This window comes from Nerophis lumbriciformis, linkage group LG30 (assembly GCF_033978685.3).
Source record: "Nerophis lumbriciformis linkage group LG30, RoL_Nlum_v2.1, whole genome shotgun sequence".
NCBI classification, from domain to species: domain Eukaryota; kingdom Metazoa; phylum Chordata; class Actinopteri; order Syngnathiformes; family Syngnathidae; genus Nerophis; species Nerophis lumbriciformis.
This window is the reverse complement of record NC_084577.2, coordinates 7,990,415-8,007,567: the sequence shown is the minus strand read 5'-3', so window position 1 is coordinate 8,007,567 and position 17,153 is coordinate 7,990,415. Positions and strand designations below refer to the sequence as shown.

Genomic DNA, 17,153 nt, shown 5'->3' with positions numbered 1-17,153 from the left:
AAGGCGGAAGTCACCCAAGAAGACTTCGGCTCACGGCAAAGACGCACCAATCCCACAACTTTTCCCTCCGGAGCACAGCCAGCTACAAGCAGCCCAGGATTCTCCTCAGATAGTTGATAATTATAATGACCACGTTTTCAAAGATTTCTCCGGCTGGCCTGTCAATCACTGGGACTGCAGCTATGACGTCATCCCGTTGGCGACCCCTAATGACACGCCTCCTGATGACACACCCCCGTCCACTTTTGATGACGTTATATAAAAATATATTTTTTTACATTCTGTTAATTCTTACTGTCAGCCACTTCCTAATGACTTTAATTCGACAATTAAACACTATCAGGACATTTTTCTTAATTCTAGGTCTAGTCAGTCCCAGTCACCTTCTGACTTTCTAGCTCAACCCCCAATTACTTTGGCCCCACCCCCTATGGCTCAAGCTCCGCCCACTCCTATGTTTTCTCCCTCCTGGTCGTCACTACAGTCCACTACGGGGGTGGCTCAGTTCCTGCCAGCCGAACTGCCACGCCCTGCAAAACCTTCTCTGCCTGCTGTTGCTCTAAGCCGGCCTCCGCCTCCTCTCTCTGCTCTGCCACGTGCTGCTCAGCCTTCTCCACTTCCTGTTCCAGCCCAGTCATCTTCCGTGACAATCCTTGAAAAGTACAGTCCTGCTTGGGTGGATGAGTGGTACCGGAAGGTACTCATTGAACTTAAACTGGAGGAACTATCCCAAGCGACAGAGGACACTCCGCCTGCTATTGAAGAGCATAAGAGACATTTTGAACAATCAAAAGCCTACCCCCCACCTCGCCTCCTCCCACCCACCTCTAAAGACTGTTCCAGACTGCACAGAACGCGTCTGGGATCCGCTTCTTGAGGGGGGGGCTAGTGCTGGGTGTTTTGCTAGTGAGAGGGCACAGTTCTCCCAGCCAGGCAGCAACCTCCGGCCCGGCCACCGCCACCAGTCTTTCGGCCTGCCAAGCCGCAACCTCCGGCCCGGCCGCCACCACCAGTCCTTCGGCATGATAAGCCGCAACCTCCTGCCCGGCCACCGCCAACAGTCCTTTGGCGTGCTAAGCCGCAACCTCCTGCCCGGCCACCGCCACCAGTCCTTCGGCGTGCTAAGCCGCAACCTCCTCCCCGGCCGCCACCACCGGTTTTTCGGCCTGTTAAGCCGCAACCGCCAGCGAGGCCACCTGCACCTAAGCTAGCGCCAAGTCCAAGGCTAGCTCCACCACGCCAAGCTCCACCACGTCAAGCTCCACCACGCCAAGTCCCAAGACTGGTTCCCACATCAGCACCAACTCCAAGACTAATTCCCACACCAGCACCGACTCCAAGACTGGTTCCCACACCAGCACCGACTCCAAGACTGGTTCCCGCACTAGCACCGACTCTAAGACTAGTTCCCGCACCAGCACCGACTCCAAGACTGGTTCCCGCACCAGCACCGACTCCAAGACTGGTTCCCGCACCATCACCGACTCCAAGACTGGTTCCCGCACCATCACCGACTCCAAGACTGGTTCCCGCACCAGCACCGACTCCAAGACTGGTTCCCGCACTAGCACCGACTCCAAGTCTGGTTCCCGCACCAGCACCGACTCCAAGTATGGTTCCCGCACCAGCACCGACTCCAAGACTGCTTCCCACACCAGCACCGACACCAAGACTGGTTCCCGCACCAGCACCGACTCCAAGACTAGTTCCCGCACCAGCACCGACTCCAAGACTGGTTCCCGCACCAGCACCGACTCCAAGACTGGTTCCCGCACCAGCACCGACTCCAAGACTGGTTCTCGCACCAGCACCGACTCCAAGACTGGTTCCCGCACCAGCACTGACTCCAAGTCTGGTTCCCGCACCAGCACCGACTCCAAGTCTGGTTACCGCACCAGCACCGACTCCAAGTCTGGTTTCCGCACCAGCACTGACTCCAAGTCTGGTTTCCGCACCTGCACCAACTCCAAGGCTGGTTTCCGCAAAAGCACCTGCTTCCACGCCGCCTGCTCTGCCCACGCCGCCTGCTCTGCCCACGCCGCCTGCTCCGCCCACGCCGGCAGACGAGCCGCCTGCTCCGCCCACGGCGACATCGAGTCCTCCTGCTTCCACGGCGACGTCAACTCCTCCTGCTTCCACGGCGCCGTCGACTCCTCCTGCTTCCACGGCGACGCCGACTCATCCTGCTTCCACGGCGACGTCGACACTTCCTGCTTCCACGGCGACGTCGACTCTTCCTGCTTCCACGGCGACGTCGACTCCTCCTGCTTCCACGGCGACGTCGACTCCTACCGCTTCCACGGCGACGTCTGGTCTCTCTTCGTCTCCGGTGGGCCTTTCCAGGGCGCCGCCACCTTCCTCGCCCTCATCGTCGTCTCAGCGACCTCGAGTGGTCCGGCTGCGCAAGCGGCTCTCTCGGAGGTTAGTGTATGGCCAGTGGCGCAAACAGCAGCGACACCCGAGACGTAGGCGTAGAACTCTCCGGCTGCTGAACCCATAAGTTACAACATCGAGAGGGGAACCATTCTTTCACAAATGTTTGTAGAAACAGTCTCCATTCCTAAGTGCTTGATTTTACACACCTGTGGCCGGGCCAAGTGATTAGGACACCTGATTCTTATCATTTGGATGGGTGGCCAAATACTTTTGGCAATATAGTGTATGTCATGCCTTTGTTATAATTTTGATCATCATGTTAGGTTCGATGTGTTGTGAATACCAAAATGCGGAGACGGTTAAAGTTTGGCAAAAAGTATTCCCCTTTATTGTGAGGGAAACACAATAAGGCAGAAAAATAAAGGTGATGGTGGCACACCATGAAAAAACTACAAAAAAGCCAAAGAAAAAAGGATGCTAGGCAAGGCTAGAAAGTACTGGGCAGAGCTGGGAAACCGGGCATGCAAAAGACAGAACTCTCTCCTGCGGGATGATGGAAGATGTGGCCGTGGCAACTGTATACAAAGCTTCGGCAGCAACCAGCTGGACCAAATAACTTAAAGAGGGGGTGTGCCAATTGGCTCCAGGTGAGCCCTGAGCTCCTGAGCCTGCCACGCGGCACACTGTGGGAAGAGAGTGTCATGTCTGTTGATCATGTTTTTGTTTTAGTCATGTTCGGTTTTGTTTTTGGTCTCTTTGTGCACTCTTATTTGTTTAGTCACCATAGCAACCCATTAGTTTTCACCTGTCATGTCACGCACCTGTCTCACGCTTTGCACTCGCGCACACCTGTCACTAATCATGTCACTGCTATTTAAAACTGTCTGTTTCTGCCGATCGTGCTGGTGACATTATCCTATCCATCCATACGACCTCTGCTACCCATGAGATTCCTGTTTATTATAGTTCATGCTTCATACCATGCCACAGTAAGTGTTTTTGTTTCGTGTTCAAAGTTAATTACCTTTGTGCTAGTCTTTTGGTTTCATTAGTCAAGTTTGTTCTCCGCCATTGTGTGCGCCTTTTGTTTGCTTCCTTTTTTGTAGTTTGTTAGTGTTACAAATAAATATGTACTTACATTCACGCCTTGCCCGCGCCAACTTTCCTTTGCATTCCGGAAAAACAAAACACCCAAAGGACCAAGTATTGACAGAGAGAGTGTGTAAATGTTACATTCTTGTGAAATTTGCACATGATTAAATTCTACAGAAGAATATTAACTTCTTACATTGATTTCTTCTCTGATCCATACAGTATGTGCCTCTTGAGACCTAACTGTAGGGTGTGTAAGGTCATATTACCTCTAAACCAGTGGTTCTTAACCTGGGTTCGATCGAACCCTAGGGGTTCGGTGAGTCGGGCTCAGGGGTTCGGCGGAGGTCAAGACACACCCGACTCATCGTGTAAATAAAGACTTCTCCCTATCGGTGTATTGCGGATACGGCCACAGCAGAAGTCACACTGATTTGAAGGTGTGTAATTTGTTGTGAGTTTATGCACTGTGTTGGATTTGTTCTTCAAACAAGATGATGTTCATGCACGGTTCATTTTGTGCACCAGTAGAAAAACATGGTAACACTTTAGTATGGGGAACATATTCACCATTAATGAGTTGCTTATTAACATGCAAATTAGTAACATATTGGCTCTTAACTAGTCATTATTAAGTACTTATTAATGCCTTATTCGGCTTGGCCTTATTATAACCCTAACCCTCTAACCCTGGCCCTAACCCTCTAACCCTAACCCTAACAAAATAACTCTAAAGTAAGTCTTTGTTACTTAGAATATGTTCCCCTAGTGTCCAAAAAACTCTAAATTAAGTCGTTGTTACTTAGAATATGTTCCCCATACTAAAGTGTTACCAAAAACATATAACTGTCTTGAATTTGAAAAAAAACCATCATTTTATTTTTCACTAAAGAAGGGTTCGGTGAATGCGCATATGAAACTGGTGGGGTTCGGTACCTCCAACAAGGTTAAGAACCACTGCTCTAAACTAAACAAAATTGATTCTAATCCACCCTTTTTTCTCCAAATAAGAATCGATAAGAGAACTGTTAAGGAACTGAATCGTTAAATGGAATTGGAACCGAAAAAATCTTATCAATTCTCATCCCAAATGCTGCTTAATTATTTTTGTTGCCTATAGTTTTTTGCAATTTTTTTTCCAGTTTACTGTTTTTTGTGAGCATATTTTTGTTAATTCCAATGTTAAACTAGCTGCTGTGCATATATGTACTGCTTGGGGAAAAATAAAATGTATCAACGGCATGTGTATCTGCAAATATTTCTGTGCATGTCAACAATCTAAAAAGTTTTACAAGTGTGTAGTTGGTTCGACAAAAATCTAGTAATATGCATGACGTGTGTCACTTGGTGCAAAATTATGATTTTGACAATACTACTGTAAAGTTCTTCTTAGTTCTGGGTTCTTCGAGGACCAACAATACACAGTCACACTCTTCGTTGGCAGAGTGACAACAGCTTTTTATTTTTATTTTTAAAGTCTTTGCGCTTCGCAACAATCTCACGCCTCTTCTTTGCGCGTCCTTTTTCTAGTAGTCTTGCTCTTCCCTTCTTGTGTGCTTTTCAGCAGTCTCGTCTTTTCTATGTTGGCCGTCTCGCCCGCCGTCACTCTCTGCCTCTCCCCCCACGTCCACGGCTGCCGCCCTTTTACACCATGCGACAGGATTATTTAATTGTGTCCAGCTGGGCGATCCACGCACCTGATAATAATTGCGGCGTCGATCCCGTACCTCGCTGCTTGCTTGCCGTCGACGCCTCCTCGCCGCCCTCTTGCAGCGGGCAGTGTGCCCAGCCTCGCTGTCGGCCTGCCAGCCCCGCCTCTCTACAGTCCTCTACCGCCAGACACAAGCCGGGATTCCAACCGGCTGAGCCTACTCCCCCCACACCCCTTTTTCCGAGGGAGCGGGAAGTGCTGACAGCCAGGTCCACCTGTAACCCCGGTCTTTTCCTTTTTCACCTGTTTTTCTTCTGTGTCCTTTTCTTCTTCTTCTGTGTCCTTTTCTTCTTCTTCTCCTTGGTTTACTTTTTCTTCATTTACTTTTTCTTCATTTACTTCTTCTTCATTTACTTCTTCGTTTACTTCTTCATTTACTTCTTCTTCGTTACCGTCTTCCACTCTTCGTCGTAATCTTCATCATCTCATTCGGGGGGCCACTCGCCGCCCCCCTCCATCTGGTCCGCCAATGTTTGCAAGAGCCAATATTGCTGTCGGCTGTTTGCCGCGAGGCCAGCGAGTGTGCCTATGAGAGCCCACAGAGGATCTTCCTCCCCCGCCTCTGGTGGTCCTTTCCGGTTGGGCGCCAAATGTGACAGTCTCACATCGTTGTGCGGGTTCCACGGACCACCAAGGACGGACATTCTGTAGACTTCTTTATTTTTCAATAAGAAAGTCTCTTGCCGGATTGCTTTTCAGCCTTGCCGTTCTCTGCTCGCTCTTCCGCCCCGGCTTTTCAGCTTCGTGCGTCGTCTTCTTCCTTGCGCTCTCAGTCTCTCTCGCTCAGTGTCAGCTTTCCTCTGGCTCCTTCTCTTCTCTCTGCCTCTCTCCCCAAACGTCCACATCTGCCGCCCTTTTTCACCGTGCGACAGGATTATTTAATTGTGTCCAGCTGGGCGATCCACCCACCTGATAATAATTGCGGCGTCGATCCCGGCGCGCCCCGCATCGCTGCTTGCTCGCCGTCTACGCCTTCTCGCCGCCATCTTGCAGCGGGCTCCGGTGTGCCCTGCCTCGCTGTCGGCCTGCCGGCCCCGCCTCTCCACTTCTTACAAACCCCAAAGCCAGTGGCACAATGTGTAAATCGTAAATAAAAACAGAATACAATGATTTGCAAATTTTTTTCAACCTATATTCAATTGAATACACTGCAAAGACAAGATACTCGAACTAAATAGTTCGAACTGGAAAACTTTGTTATTTTTTGCAAATATTGGCTCATTTGGAATTTGATGCCTGCAACATGTTTCAAAAAAGCTGGCACAAGTGTCAAAAAAGAATGAGAACGTTGAGGAATGCTCACCAAACACTTATTTGGAACATCCCACAGGTGAACAGGCTAATTGGGAACAGGTGGGTGCCATGATTGGGTATAAAAGCAGCTTCCATGAAATGCTCAGTCATTCACAAACAAGGATGGGGCGAGGGTCACCATTTTGTGAACAAATGCGGGAGCAAATTGTCGAACAGTTTAAGAACAACATTTCTCAATCAGCTAACTACAGTTGGTCGCTACATCTGTAAGTGCAAGTTAAAACTCAACTATGCAAAGCAAAAATCAACAATGCACAGAAATGCAGCCGGCTTTGCTGAGCCCGAGCTCATCTAAGATGGACTGATGCAAAGTGGAAAAATGTTCTGTGGTCTGATGAGTCCACATTTCAAATTGTTTTTGGAAACTGTGGATGTTGTGTCCTCCGGACCAAAGAGGAAAAGAACCATCCAGATTGTTATGGGCACAAAGTTCCAAATCCAGCATCTGTGATGGTATGGGGGTGTTTTAGTGCACCAAGACATGGGTAACTTACACATCTGTGAAGGCACCATTAATGCTGAAAGGTACATACAGGTTTTGGAGCAACATATGTTGCCATCCAAGCAACGTTATCATGGACTGCTTATTTCAGCAAGACAATGCCAAGCCACGTGTTACAACAGCGTGGTTTCATAGTAAAAGAGTGCGGGTACTAGACTGGCCTGCCCAAAGTCCAAACCTGTCTCCCATTGAAAATGTGTGGTGCAATATGAAGCCTAAAATACCACAAAGGAGGAGACCGTGGACTGTTAAACAACGTAAGCTGTACATCAAGCAAGAATATGAAAGAATTCCATCTGAAAAGCTTAAAAAATGGGTCTCCTCAGTACCCAAACGTTTACTGAGTGTTGTTACAAGGAAAGGCCATGTAACACAGTGGTAAAAATGCCCCTGTGCCAACTTGTTTGCAATGTGTTGCTGCTATTAAATTCTAAGTTCATGATTATTTGCAAATAAAAAATGAAGTTTCTCAGTTTGAACATTAAATATCATGTCTTTGCAGGGCATTCAATTGAATATAAGTTGAAAAGGATTTGCAAATCATTGTATTCTGTTTTCATTTACGAATTACACAACGTGCCAACTTCACTGGTTTTGGGTTTTGTATATGCAGTTTTGGATGGGTTAGGGTTATTTTGCAGGTTATAGGATGTATTTTGCAGTTTGGGTGTGCGGTTTTGTGAATTGTGTCGCGTACTTTGATAAAACCACACTGGTTTGCAAAATTGTGTTGTAGCAATTGGAAAAACCTAAGCACAAATGGTTCTTATGGTTTACTTTTTTAGGATGGCTTCCACTACTTTAAATTGATTTTTGTGTATTTCATGCAAAAACATGAAAACAAGCAACGGTAAATAAAAAAGTGTCTGATATAGCCTTCGAAAATAACGTATAATCCCAATATATTATTAGTGACTCACAATATTAAGATTATAGCTGCCTGGGTTACGTGTGTGTGTGTGTGTGTGTGTGTGTGTGTGTGTGTGTGTGTGTGTGTGTGTGTGTGTTGGGGGAGGGGGGTGCCCTCTTTTATGAGTATAAGAGTCTCCCAACTGTCAAAGTGTCAGTAAATCCTGGAGTGTGTGCAGCGATCATGGCATTGTTCATTGATGAAGATTTCACTTTACTCAAGCAGGACCAGCAGACTGCTGTGGTGGATCTAAAAGTTATTTTTGGGGAACCGGACCCTTCTAAAGGTGAGTCGATATCAGCAATTTTTACATGCGTAATATTTATTCCAATATCTATTTTGTGTTACGCTTTCTTACATGGCAATCAAAATAAACAGAAGCAGCGGTTGAAATGTTTTTTTATGAAAATCTTGCAAAATTTTAAAGATGTGCGCAGTGAGAGCAGCCTCTCCTTCCCAGATCCAGACTGGGTTGCTAGCGGGGCAGTGGAGGGTCCCAGGAAAAGGAAGCGCACGATTTTCAGCCGAGCTCAGCTGTCCGAGCTGGAGCAGGCTTTCGCCGTGACCCCTTACCCAGACATCACCTTGAGGGAGAGGCTGGCCGCACACACACACCTGCCTGAGAGCAAGATACAGGTAGGATACCCTCTTCTATATTATTAAATAAGTACTGTGGTACCTCGCTTTTTTTTTTTTAGTAAACAATGAAAACCGAATCATACAATTCGACGAACTATGCAATTTTGCATTAGGAATAATGTAAATGCAATTTATTTGTTCCAGACACCTGAAAATATGAAAACATTTTATAGAGCATTATTATGGTTTTTCATGCAAAAAACAATGCAAAATTAATTTGACATTTGACATAATTTTTTATCTTTATTGAAGATAAAACGATATGTTGGCAAAGACGGTGATAAGCAGAGATGATTAACAGTGCAATACATTGTCATAACATGGTCACTACTGTTATATTTGTATTCTTATTGTTGCTTGTTATTTTTATTCTTATTGTAATATTTTCTATTTTATTTCCATTTATACCCCCATTATTTACTTCTTACTTTTTAAATTTGATCTCAATTCTGTACAACGCTGCTGGAATTTTAATTTTCCTGAGGGAACTCTCCTGAAGGAATCAGCAAAGTACTATCTATCTATCCATCTATCTATCTATCTATCTATCTATCTATCTATCTATCTATCTATCTATCTATCTATCTATCTATCTATCTATCTATCTATCTATCTATCTATCTATCTATCTATCTATCTATAAAGCAGAGTAAGGGAGAGCATCCTTCTGACTTTGAAGTTATTTTTTGGCAACTCAAAAGTGATTCTCACTTTCTCTATCAAAGTGCTGACCTTCGCAGCTTTTTTTTGGCCCAATGGTGTTTTTTTTTGCAGCAGAGACTATAGTCACGTGTGGGATTTTTTGGCTGAGCACTCTGGCAATGTTTAGTTGTATGATAACTCATACAAAACTGGGGGAGAAATATAGCTCATTGTATTATTAATTATATTTGCTAATTTTGTGGCATGTCTTGACTACAATGACATTAAAGCTTCTGATATTTATTTCGCTAACTAACTTTGCAGCAAACAGGAAGCCAATGTGTGCATGTTTTATTGATGTCTAGGGCTATCGCTTATTTTAGTCATTGAAGTATCTATCGATTAATTTATACATAATCCAGGCATTGAATAAAAGACACTTCATAGCCTCAAAGATTTTTCTGCTTGCCATAACAGACATTCTTTTTTGTAATAATAAATGCACATCATCAACATTGAAATCACACTTTTAACCAATGTTCCCTCTAATTTTTCATGTGTGTGAGCAAACGCACAAACTCCCTGAGCATTTAGTGGAGCACATGTGAGCAACATTAGACGTGCACACTGTGGCCACACCATCGTCACACCTGTCCCAAACCTGACTAAATAACAATTTAAATGTTTTATTAAAATAATTTTCTGATATAAGTGATTTTGCCCTCTTACAATGACAATAACAAAAAAACATGTTTTTCATGACCTATGTGCTAGTATTGTATGTCTGGCTGCGGGTCCTGACTTTAAAATAAATGTTACCCTTTTTAGAGATTACATTTAGTTCCTGTAATTTTCTGTCTGTAAAATACATCTTTTTATTAGCTTTTATGAAATATAGTGACAATATTTCATGAATAATATCCTTAGATTAACATTCTTAATAAATGGCAGTAAAATAAGCACACATCTGATTGAGGACTAAGAGTGTTACAACCTGGCATTTACACATTGTGTGGCGTTGGGGTTGTCCGACTTTTTGTGTGGCCATAAACGCAACACTGGCTAAGTGCCATGAGTGCTTGTGTTGGTGCAGGTGAGAGAGCGAGCGGATGATAACGTTGGTTTAAGCCTGGTTTGTATGGCAGAAAATTACCAGTTTTTATTGATAAAAGTTTTTTTTACTCATGTTTTTGGTGTGGTTACAAACAGTTCTGCTAAATAAAGTCATTGATGGAATTCCTGTCCGTAAAGTGTCTCGACAGACGATAATTGAACTGTATTGACAAAGATTGTTTTATTCATTGGGGCCACTCTTGTTGTCACCTGTCACTCATAGAGTTGCAATGCAAAATCATACAGAATAAATTGTAATGTGTTTATTTTGTTTAAAGTTCAGATGGGATTTTTGATTTCCTGCGCGGCATTAATTTGCTGTGCGCAGAGGACGCGTGAGCAGTGCGCATTTGCGCAGGCGCGCACCTTAGAGAGAACGTTGCTTTTAGCGTGTGCATTTATGAAAATAAAAATAAAAAAACTCTTCGCACACCACCGCTCTCATGTGCGCTCTTTTAATGTTTTTATTCCAAAAATATATTCATTAAAATAATAATACAAATGTGCACAAAAAATATTTTCTTTTTTAAAATTGATTCTCAAACAATATGAATTGAATTACAATCAAAATTATCAAAATCACGATTTGGGATGTGAATTAATTTATTAATTTAATAGGATAGGCTGCGGGTTATAAAGATTGTACTTTAACGGGTACAAGGGACTTGGTTAGTTGGTCGACATAAATGTGTCAAATTAAATAAAATGTGTCAACTAAGACTCAATATTGTTCAAAATTTAAATCTTGCTTTGGTCCACAGGTGTGGTTTCAAAACCGAAGAGCCAGAAGTATCAAAACTGGGAGACTGCCCAAATCTACGAAACATGTTCTTGGAAGTAGAGGTCTTGCAGAGCCCAGCTCTGGACTGGTGACCTCGGCATTCCCTACCTCGACATATTTGGCAGACATGTTCAGACCAGATCAAGGGCTTTGTGAAGATATCCCACAGTTCTACTCTGACTGGATCCAAATCTACAATAACCATACCCCGTCTCAATCGTCCCTGCATCAGCAGTCCATCCTCAGCACCTCGAAGCGTTCAGAGTCCCGTCTCTGGGAGGGGGAGCGCCAACAGCGGGAGAAACTGTCCACTTTCCTACCCGGTTCATTTTCTCAGCCCATCACCAGGCAACCGCAGGTGTCCAGCCACTCCTACCAGCCACACAGGAACCTCAAGACTCAGAGCCTAGCTCCGTCTGGGGCTCATCAGGCTGTGTGTGGGGGAGGAGTCTCTGTGGACCAGGTGGTTCCTTCTCAGTCCATGTACTGGGAGGTAAATCAAGGACAGGGACATCACCACCTCCATCATCATCATCATCACGCACAAATGGGACCACAGACATCAATGGGCTACATCTCAGACCTGATCTATAATGCTGCTATTGTGACCAACTTCCTGGAGTTCTGAAGAAAGGAAGAACTGTAAAAAAAATTCTAGCTGTACCAACACCAACTTCTGTCTATTTAGTTTAGTCTACTTATCCTGTTCAAGGACCATGGAGTTGGAGCCTATCCCAGTTGATTTTACGCGAAAGGTGGATTATGGACTTTAACTCCTCCTGCCTGTTTAATGAGAAAATACATTGCATTTGCAATTTTTGGTCTTGTGTTTGTATGATCCTTCAACTAAATGTAGTTTGATTTTATTGTCACGTCAGATTTGTAATCAATTTAACTGAAACTGTACCGTGCACAAAATAAATCGTGAAAAACCTCCACTGTTGCTTTCACCATTACTAGGGGTGGGTAAAAATGTTGATATCGATGCAATACAAAGGGAATGCAGGACCAATATCGCTTATACGGATACCGATACTCCATTAATTCATTTTCTATACCACTTGTTCTCATTTGGGTCATTGGTCAGGTGGAGGCCATCCCAGCTGACTTTGATCAAAAGGGGTACATTCTACACTGGTCACCAACCAATAGCATTGCACATATAAACAAAAGGATATCGCATAATCCCAGGTGACAAGATGTACCTCATAGAGATGCGCGGTTTGCGGACACAACCGCGGAGTCCGCGGATTATCCGCGGATCGGGCGGATGAAATTAAAAAAACTAAGATTTTATCTGCTCGCGGGTCGGGTCGGGCGGATTAATTTTATTTATTTATTTTTTTTTTTTTTTGCGGGTGGCAGTTAAACCAATTCGGAAATATATATACATAGTTAAATGTTGTTACCCACATACGAAAAACGAGCAGGCACCTGCTGCATATGCCACAACAGAAGAAAAAAAAAGAAAAGAGATGGACACTTTTACGGAGCGGAGAAGGGACGCCTCGCCGGGGTCCGGGACCGAGGCCCCTTCCCCCGAGAGGGCCCCACCGGGAGCCGTAGCTGAGGCGATCCGCGAGAAGGGCCCGACGCACGTCCAGGGTCACTACCGCGCCCACCGCACCGACACCCCGCCTCGTCCGCTTTCGCCGCGGCCGGCGTCACGCGCAGCAGGTAAGCAGCTTACCTGCCCGCCACCCCCGTGGCCGGGGGCGCGTAACATGGGTCACTCCGCGCGCTCCGCCCGCGCAGCTTACCTGCTTGCCACCCCTGTTGCCGGGGGCGCGTAACAGGGGTCACTCCGCGCGTAGTGCGCTCATGAAAGGGGTGGGGCTCACCCTGGTTGATATAGAGAGCAGGACGGTGGCCATGGAAGTTGGAACCCGCTAAGGAGTGTGTAACAACCCACCTGCCGAATCAACTAGCCCTGAAAATGGATGGCGCTGGAGCGTGGGCCCATATCTGGCCGTCGCCGGCAGCGAGACGCGCTTGGAGGTGCGCTCAGCGCGGCTCCCATATGATTGCGCACAGGTGTGCGTCTGGGTCGTGACAGCGTGGCACGCGAATGTCTGTGCATTGGATCAGTCTCCTTTCTTTAACAGGCAAAAGCTTTATAACCTCACCATACCTGCCAACTTTTAAATCAGAAAAACCTAGTAGCCAGGGTCCAAGGGCCGCAGGCCCCGGTAGGTCCAGGACAAAGTCCTGGTGGAGGGTTCAGGGCTTCGCCCCCCGACGCAAAATGACTATTAGCATTCAGACAGGTTAAAATGTTGCTAAAACCATCACTTTTCTATCAGTCACAGTGACTTTTCAAAACAAAAATATTACAGCAAAAATCATATGGGTTGATTGACATGTTTATTCTGTAAGCTAACTTCAATAGTTTGAAATTATTTTGACAGTTAATGCCAGTTATCCTGTCAACCTTTCACAAGACTTCAATTTGTTAATTGAAAGTATAAATAGTATAAACACTTTTTACAGTATGTCGTGCTGTGAAATACAGCCGACAGGATTGCGCATGCATGGTGCAGGAGAACAAAGGACTTCTTTCATTTAAGGTTTGTGATAAACCATCAAACTCATTCGTTAAAAGGACTCTATAGTAATATAAAGCGAATTTTTCTGGACATTATCATGCAAGAAAAGTTTATTTTTGGGATCGCGATCACTGCGTAATGATTTTTAAAGGTTGCATTACATTATTAACTGTCCCATGTGATCAGCCAGTGCGATTGGAAGTCCATGCTCAATTATTGCCTCCATAAATAAAACTTCGGCATTTATCACATCCAAAGAATCTGTTTGGGCGACGAAAAACGTTGAAAGTTTTCCACTTGTATCGCTAGCAACGGCATTAGACTTGTGTTTTTTTGTCCCAACGTGGTCTTTTACATCGCTAATTCCTCCGTGTCCGATCGAAAAATCTTGTCTGCACAAGGTGCAATTCGCGTAGTTTTCACCCTTTTTTTAATTTTTTTATTAATATTAGATATATAACAACGGGCGGATGGTGGGCGGGTGCAGTTCAGATCAAACGTTACATCGGGTGGATGGCGGATGGTTGACGACTTTCTGACGCGGTTGCGGATGAAATAATTGCCTATCCGCGCATCTCTAGTACCTCAGAACCCCATCATCATAAACACACAAACAGTTAAAACAGTTGACACTTTTAAATACGTAACCTTGGACAATAAACTCACTTTTGATCAGCACATCACGGACATTCAAAAAAGAAGTCAACAAAGACTGTCAGCCATCCGAAAACTTAAAGGACTATACGTTGCACTTCATCTCCTGTTATTACTTTACCAAAGCATTGTTCAACCCATCCTTATGTACTGTTCCACATGTTTTTTCACCATGCTTTCTGTAACCAACTGGACCAAACTCACACGCATTACAAACATAGCAGCTAAAATCATCGGCCTACCCACACCCAACATTTCAGATTTAAACCACAGGTCCATCACTCGACTGGCAAACACAATAGTCCAGGATATCACTCACCCACTACACCAATACATCATCCCACTACCATCAGGGAGCAGGTACAGAACCATCAAATTCCGGAGGGTCCGCCTCAGGAAAAGCCTGATCCCTGCAGCTATAGCCGCCCTTAACAGCAGGCCCGGCCGACCTGTCTGACAAACCCATAAATGTGTTTGTCTTGTATGATGTATTTTTGTTATTTTTGTTTTGTGATGTGTAATGTCTATTGTTTAAATGTACGGCAGTGAAAATGAATTTCCCCACGGGGACCAATAAATCTCTCTATCTAATCTAATCTAATCTACATCATGGAAAAATAGCTGAAAAAATAATGCCTTTAATTCAATAGCTAAAATCTGCAATGGATACCACTTGTGTTTTATCAGTTTTGTATTTGCCCAAGTACCAAGTGGCCAACAGAATTTGGACTAAAACATGGAATTCGTCTTTATAGTCTCGGTCTTCATTTTTTTTTGTGGGGAAAATATGTTTGGTTACATATTGAAGTTGAAGTACCAATGATTGTCACACACATTCTCTGCATTTGACCCATCACCCTTGATCACCCCCTGGGAGGTGAGGGGAGCAGTGAGCAGAAGCGGTGGCCTCTTAGATTAATCTAATTATTGTATGTAACATATTCCCAATTAGCTTTATAGATTGCAGATTAAGAGTTAGTTCAGAATTAAATAAAATATGGAACAACTCACGATTGGATTCGATTCTGATAATTGGGGTGATGAAATGAAGTATATTTCTCAAGTGACTCAAAGCGCTTTATGTAGTGAAACCCATTATATAAGTTATATTTAAACACAGTGTGGGTGGCACTGGGAGCAGGTGGGTAAAGTAGCTTGCCCAAGGACATAACGGCAGTGACTAGGATGGCAGAAGCGGGGATTGAACCTGGAACCCTCAAGTTGCTGACACGGCCGCGCTACCAACCGAGCCACGCCGCCCAATGAGTCGGTCTAGAATTGGTTCTTAATTTAAACCAATTCTCGAGTCAAAACGATTCTCGCAATATATTATTTGATACAGGGACAAGCGGTAGAAAATCGATGGACGGTATAGGAATTACAATAAAAACTTTTTTAAAACAGGTTACAGGTTACAAAAGCTCTTATTGGCTGCTGACGTATGATTGTACAAGCACAGTGCATAGGAGATGGCCTAAAAAACGTTGTTTTTTTAAAAATGATTTTGATTTTTTTTTGTCGATTTTTGAAAAATATTAATCAATTTAGAATCAAAACAAATAAGAATGGCGATTCTGACTTTTTCTGCACCTGTAAAATTCATGAATTTACACTTTTGTCCTATTAAAGTAAAATAATAAAAATAATAAAACTACCATCCCCTCGGAAATTTTAAATTGACCTGTACTTGTTGCTAATCCTCAGTGCCGCTTTAAAAACTATTTTCACTTGGACAGTAGGCCTATCCATCCATCCATTCATCCATCCATCCATCCATTCATTTTCTACCGTGCCTGGGAAATGGAAACACAAACAATGCTAGTCGCTGGCATGCTAACAGCATCCTTCATGGAACATCTTTGCCTCAATGAACAGGTGCTAAAGTGCTACATCTCAATGTTATTAAGAGAATGCTAACAGTTTACATACTAATAGATAAGAAAAAATAAGTACAAGGTAGGCAAAGCACAGCTCATACGGTGTCATGTAAATGAGTATATTCTATGTTGTCTTCAACAGGTAAAATGCTAATAGGCTATAGCTAACAGTTGTTAGGCTGACAGCTAGCAAGATAGGTACTATATACAGGTATATTAAGATCTAACTTCTGTATATTTTTGTCTGTGGCAGTATCTAAACATAACAGAAACATTAACAGCTAACTTTTGGGTTTTGCCTTTTCAACTATTTTAACCTGCCTCATCAAACTGTATCAAGTCTGGCGTGCCATAAGGGAGGGACTGTCATAGACATCTTATAAGTAGACGCAGAATCGAGCGCTACTGCCTACTGGCGCTGACGAGACGCGGAGCCGCCATCTTGGAGTGGTGATCCGCTCCACTCAGTGCAATTCATTTGGCAGGAGCAATGAACTGTCGGCGCATTTAATTCATTATACCACTGATTTTCATTCGTTTTTTTGTCATATGTGTAGCTATGATAAAGGACACATGTTTTGGTGTGTTTTATTATTCATAGTTTGCTTAACAGTAATATAATATTCTTATATGCTATAAGTGACCAGACGTCCGAGATCAAAACTGGGAATATAATCCCAGAGAAGGGGGAAAAAAACAGTCAGCTATTTTTAAGTTGAAGAAACAATATGATTAGGTTATATATACACATGCGTATGTCCTCCATAAACAATGTATGAATACATTAGATATCTATATATCTTATAGACTGTATCTCTGTTGCTGCAGCAGCAGAGAGTTTATTCTATCTTGACACTTTGTATTGATATTTTGTATTACATTCTTCCCTTAAATGATTATGTTTACAGTGATTGTTTTATATGTATTTTTTATGTATGTCGCTTTGGATAAAAGCGTCTGCCAAATACTTAAACATATACATACAGGTAAAAGCCA

The 17,153-nt window shown here is 44.0% G+C and overlaps 1 protein-coding gene across 3 annotated transcripts; it reads left to right on the top strand.

The window, feature by feature from the left end:
• Window positions 1-8,059: 8,059 nt before the first annotated feature.
• Window positions 8,060-12,011, top strand: LOC133572875 (homeobox protein SEBOX-like). Of its 3 annotated transcripts, none has more exons than XM_061925938.2 (3): window positions 8,060-8,191; window positions 8,333-8,541; window positions 11,061-12,011. In XM_061925938.2, the coding sequence occupies exons 1-3, from the start codon at window positions 8,089-8,091 to the stop codon at window positions 11,706-11,708; spliced, it is 960 nt and encodes a 319-aa protein (XP_061781922.2). In that variant the 5' UTR covers window positions 8,060-8,088; the 3' UTR covers window positions 11,709-12,011. The 3 variants fall into 3 exon arrangements, with proteins under 3 accessions (XP_061781922.2, XP_061781923.1, XP_061781924.2); XM_061925939.2 differs by having other exon boundaries at window positions 8,080-8,191; window positions 8,366-8,541; XM_061925940.2 differs by having other exon boundaries at window positions 8,082-8,191; window positions 8,284-8,541.
• Window positions 12,012-17,153: the final 5,142 nt, after the last annotated feature.

Bases quoted from the DNA above. Each gene is read 5' to 3' on its own strand.
- LOC133572875 (XM_061925938.2), top strand. From the start codon at position 8,089: ATGGCATTGTTCATTGATGAAGATTTCACTTTACTCAAGCAGGACCAG. The intron at 8,192-8,332 runs GTGAGTCGATAT...AAAATTTTAAAG, and splicing joins GGAACCGGACCCTTCTAAAG to ATGTGCGCAGTGAGAGCAGC. The intron at 8,542-11,060 runs GTAGGATACCCT...TTTGGTCCACAG, and splicing joins TGCCTGAGAGCAAGATACAG to GTGTGGTTTCAAAACCGAAG.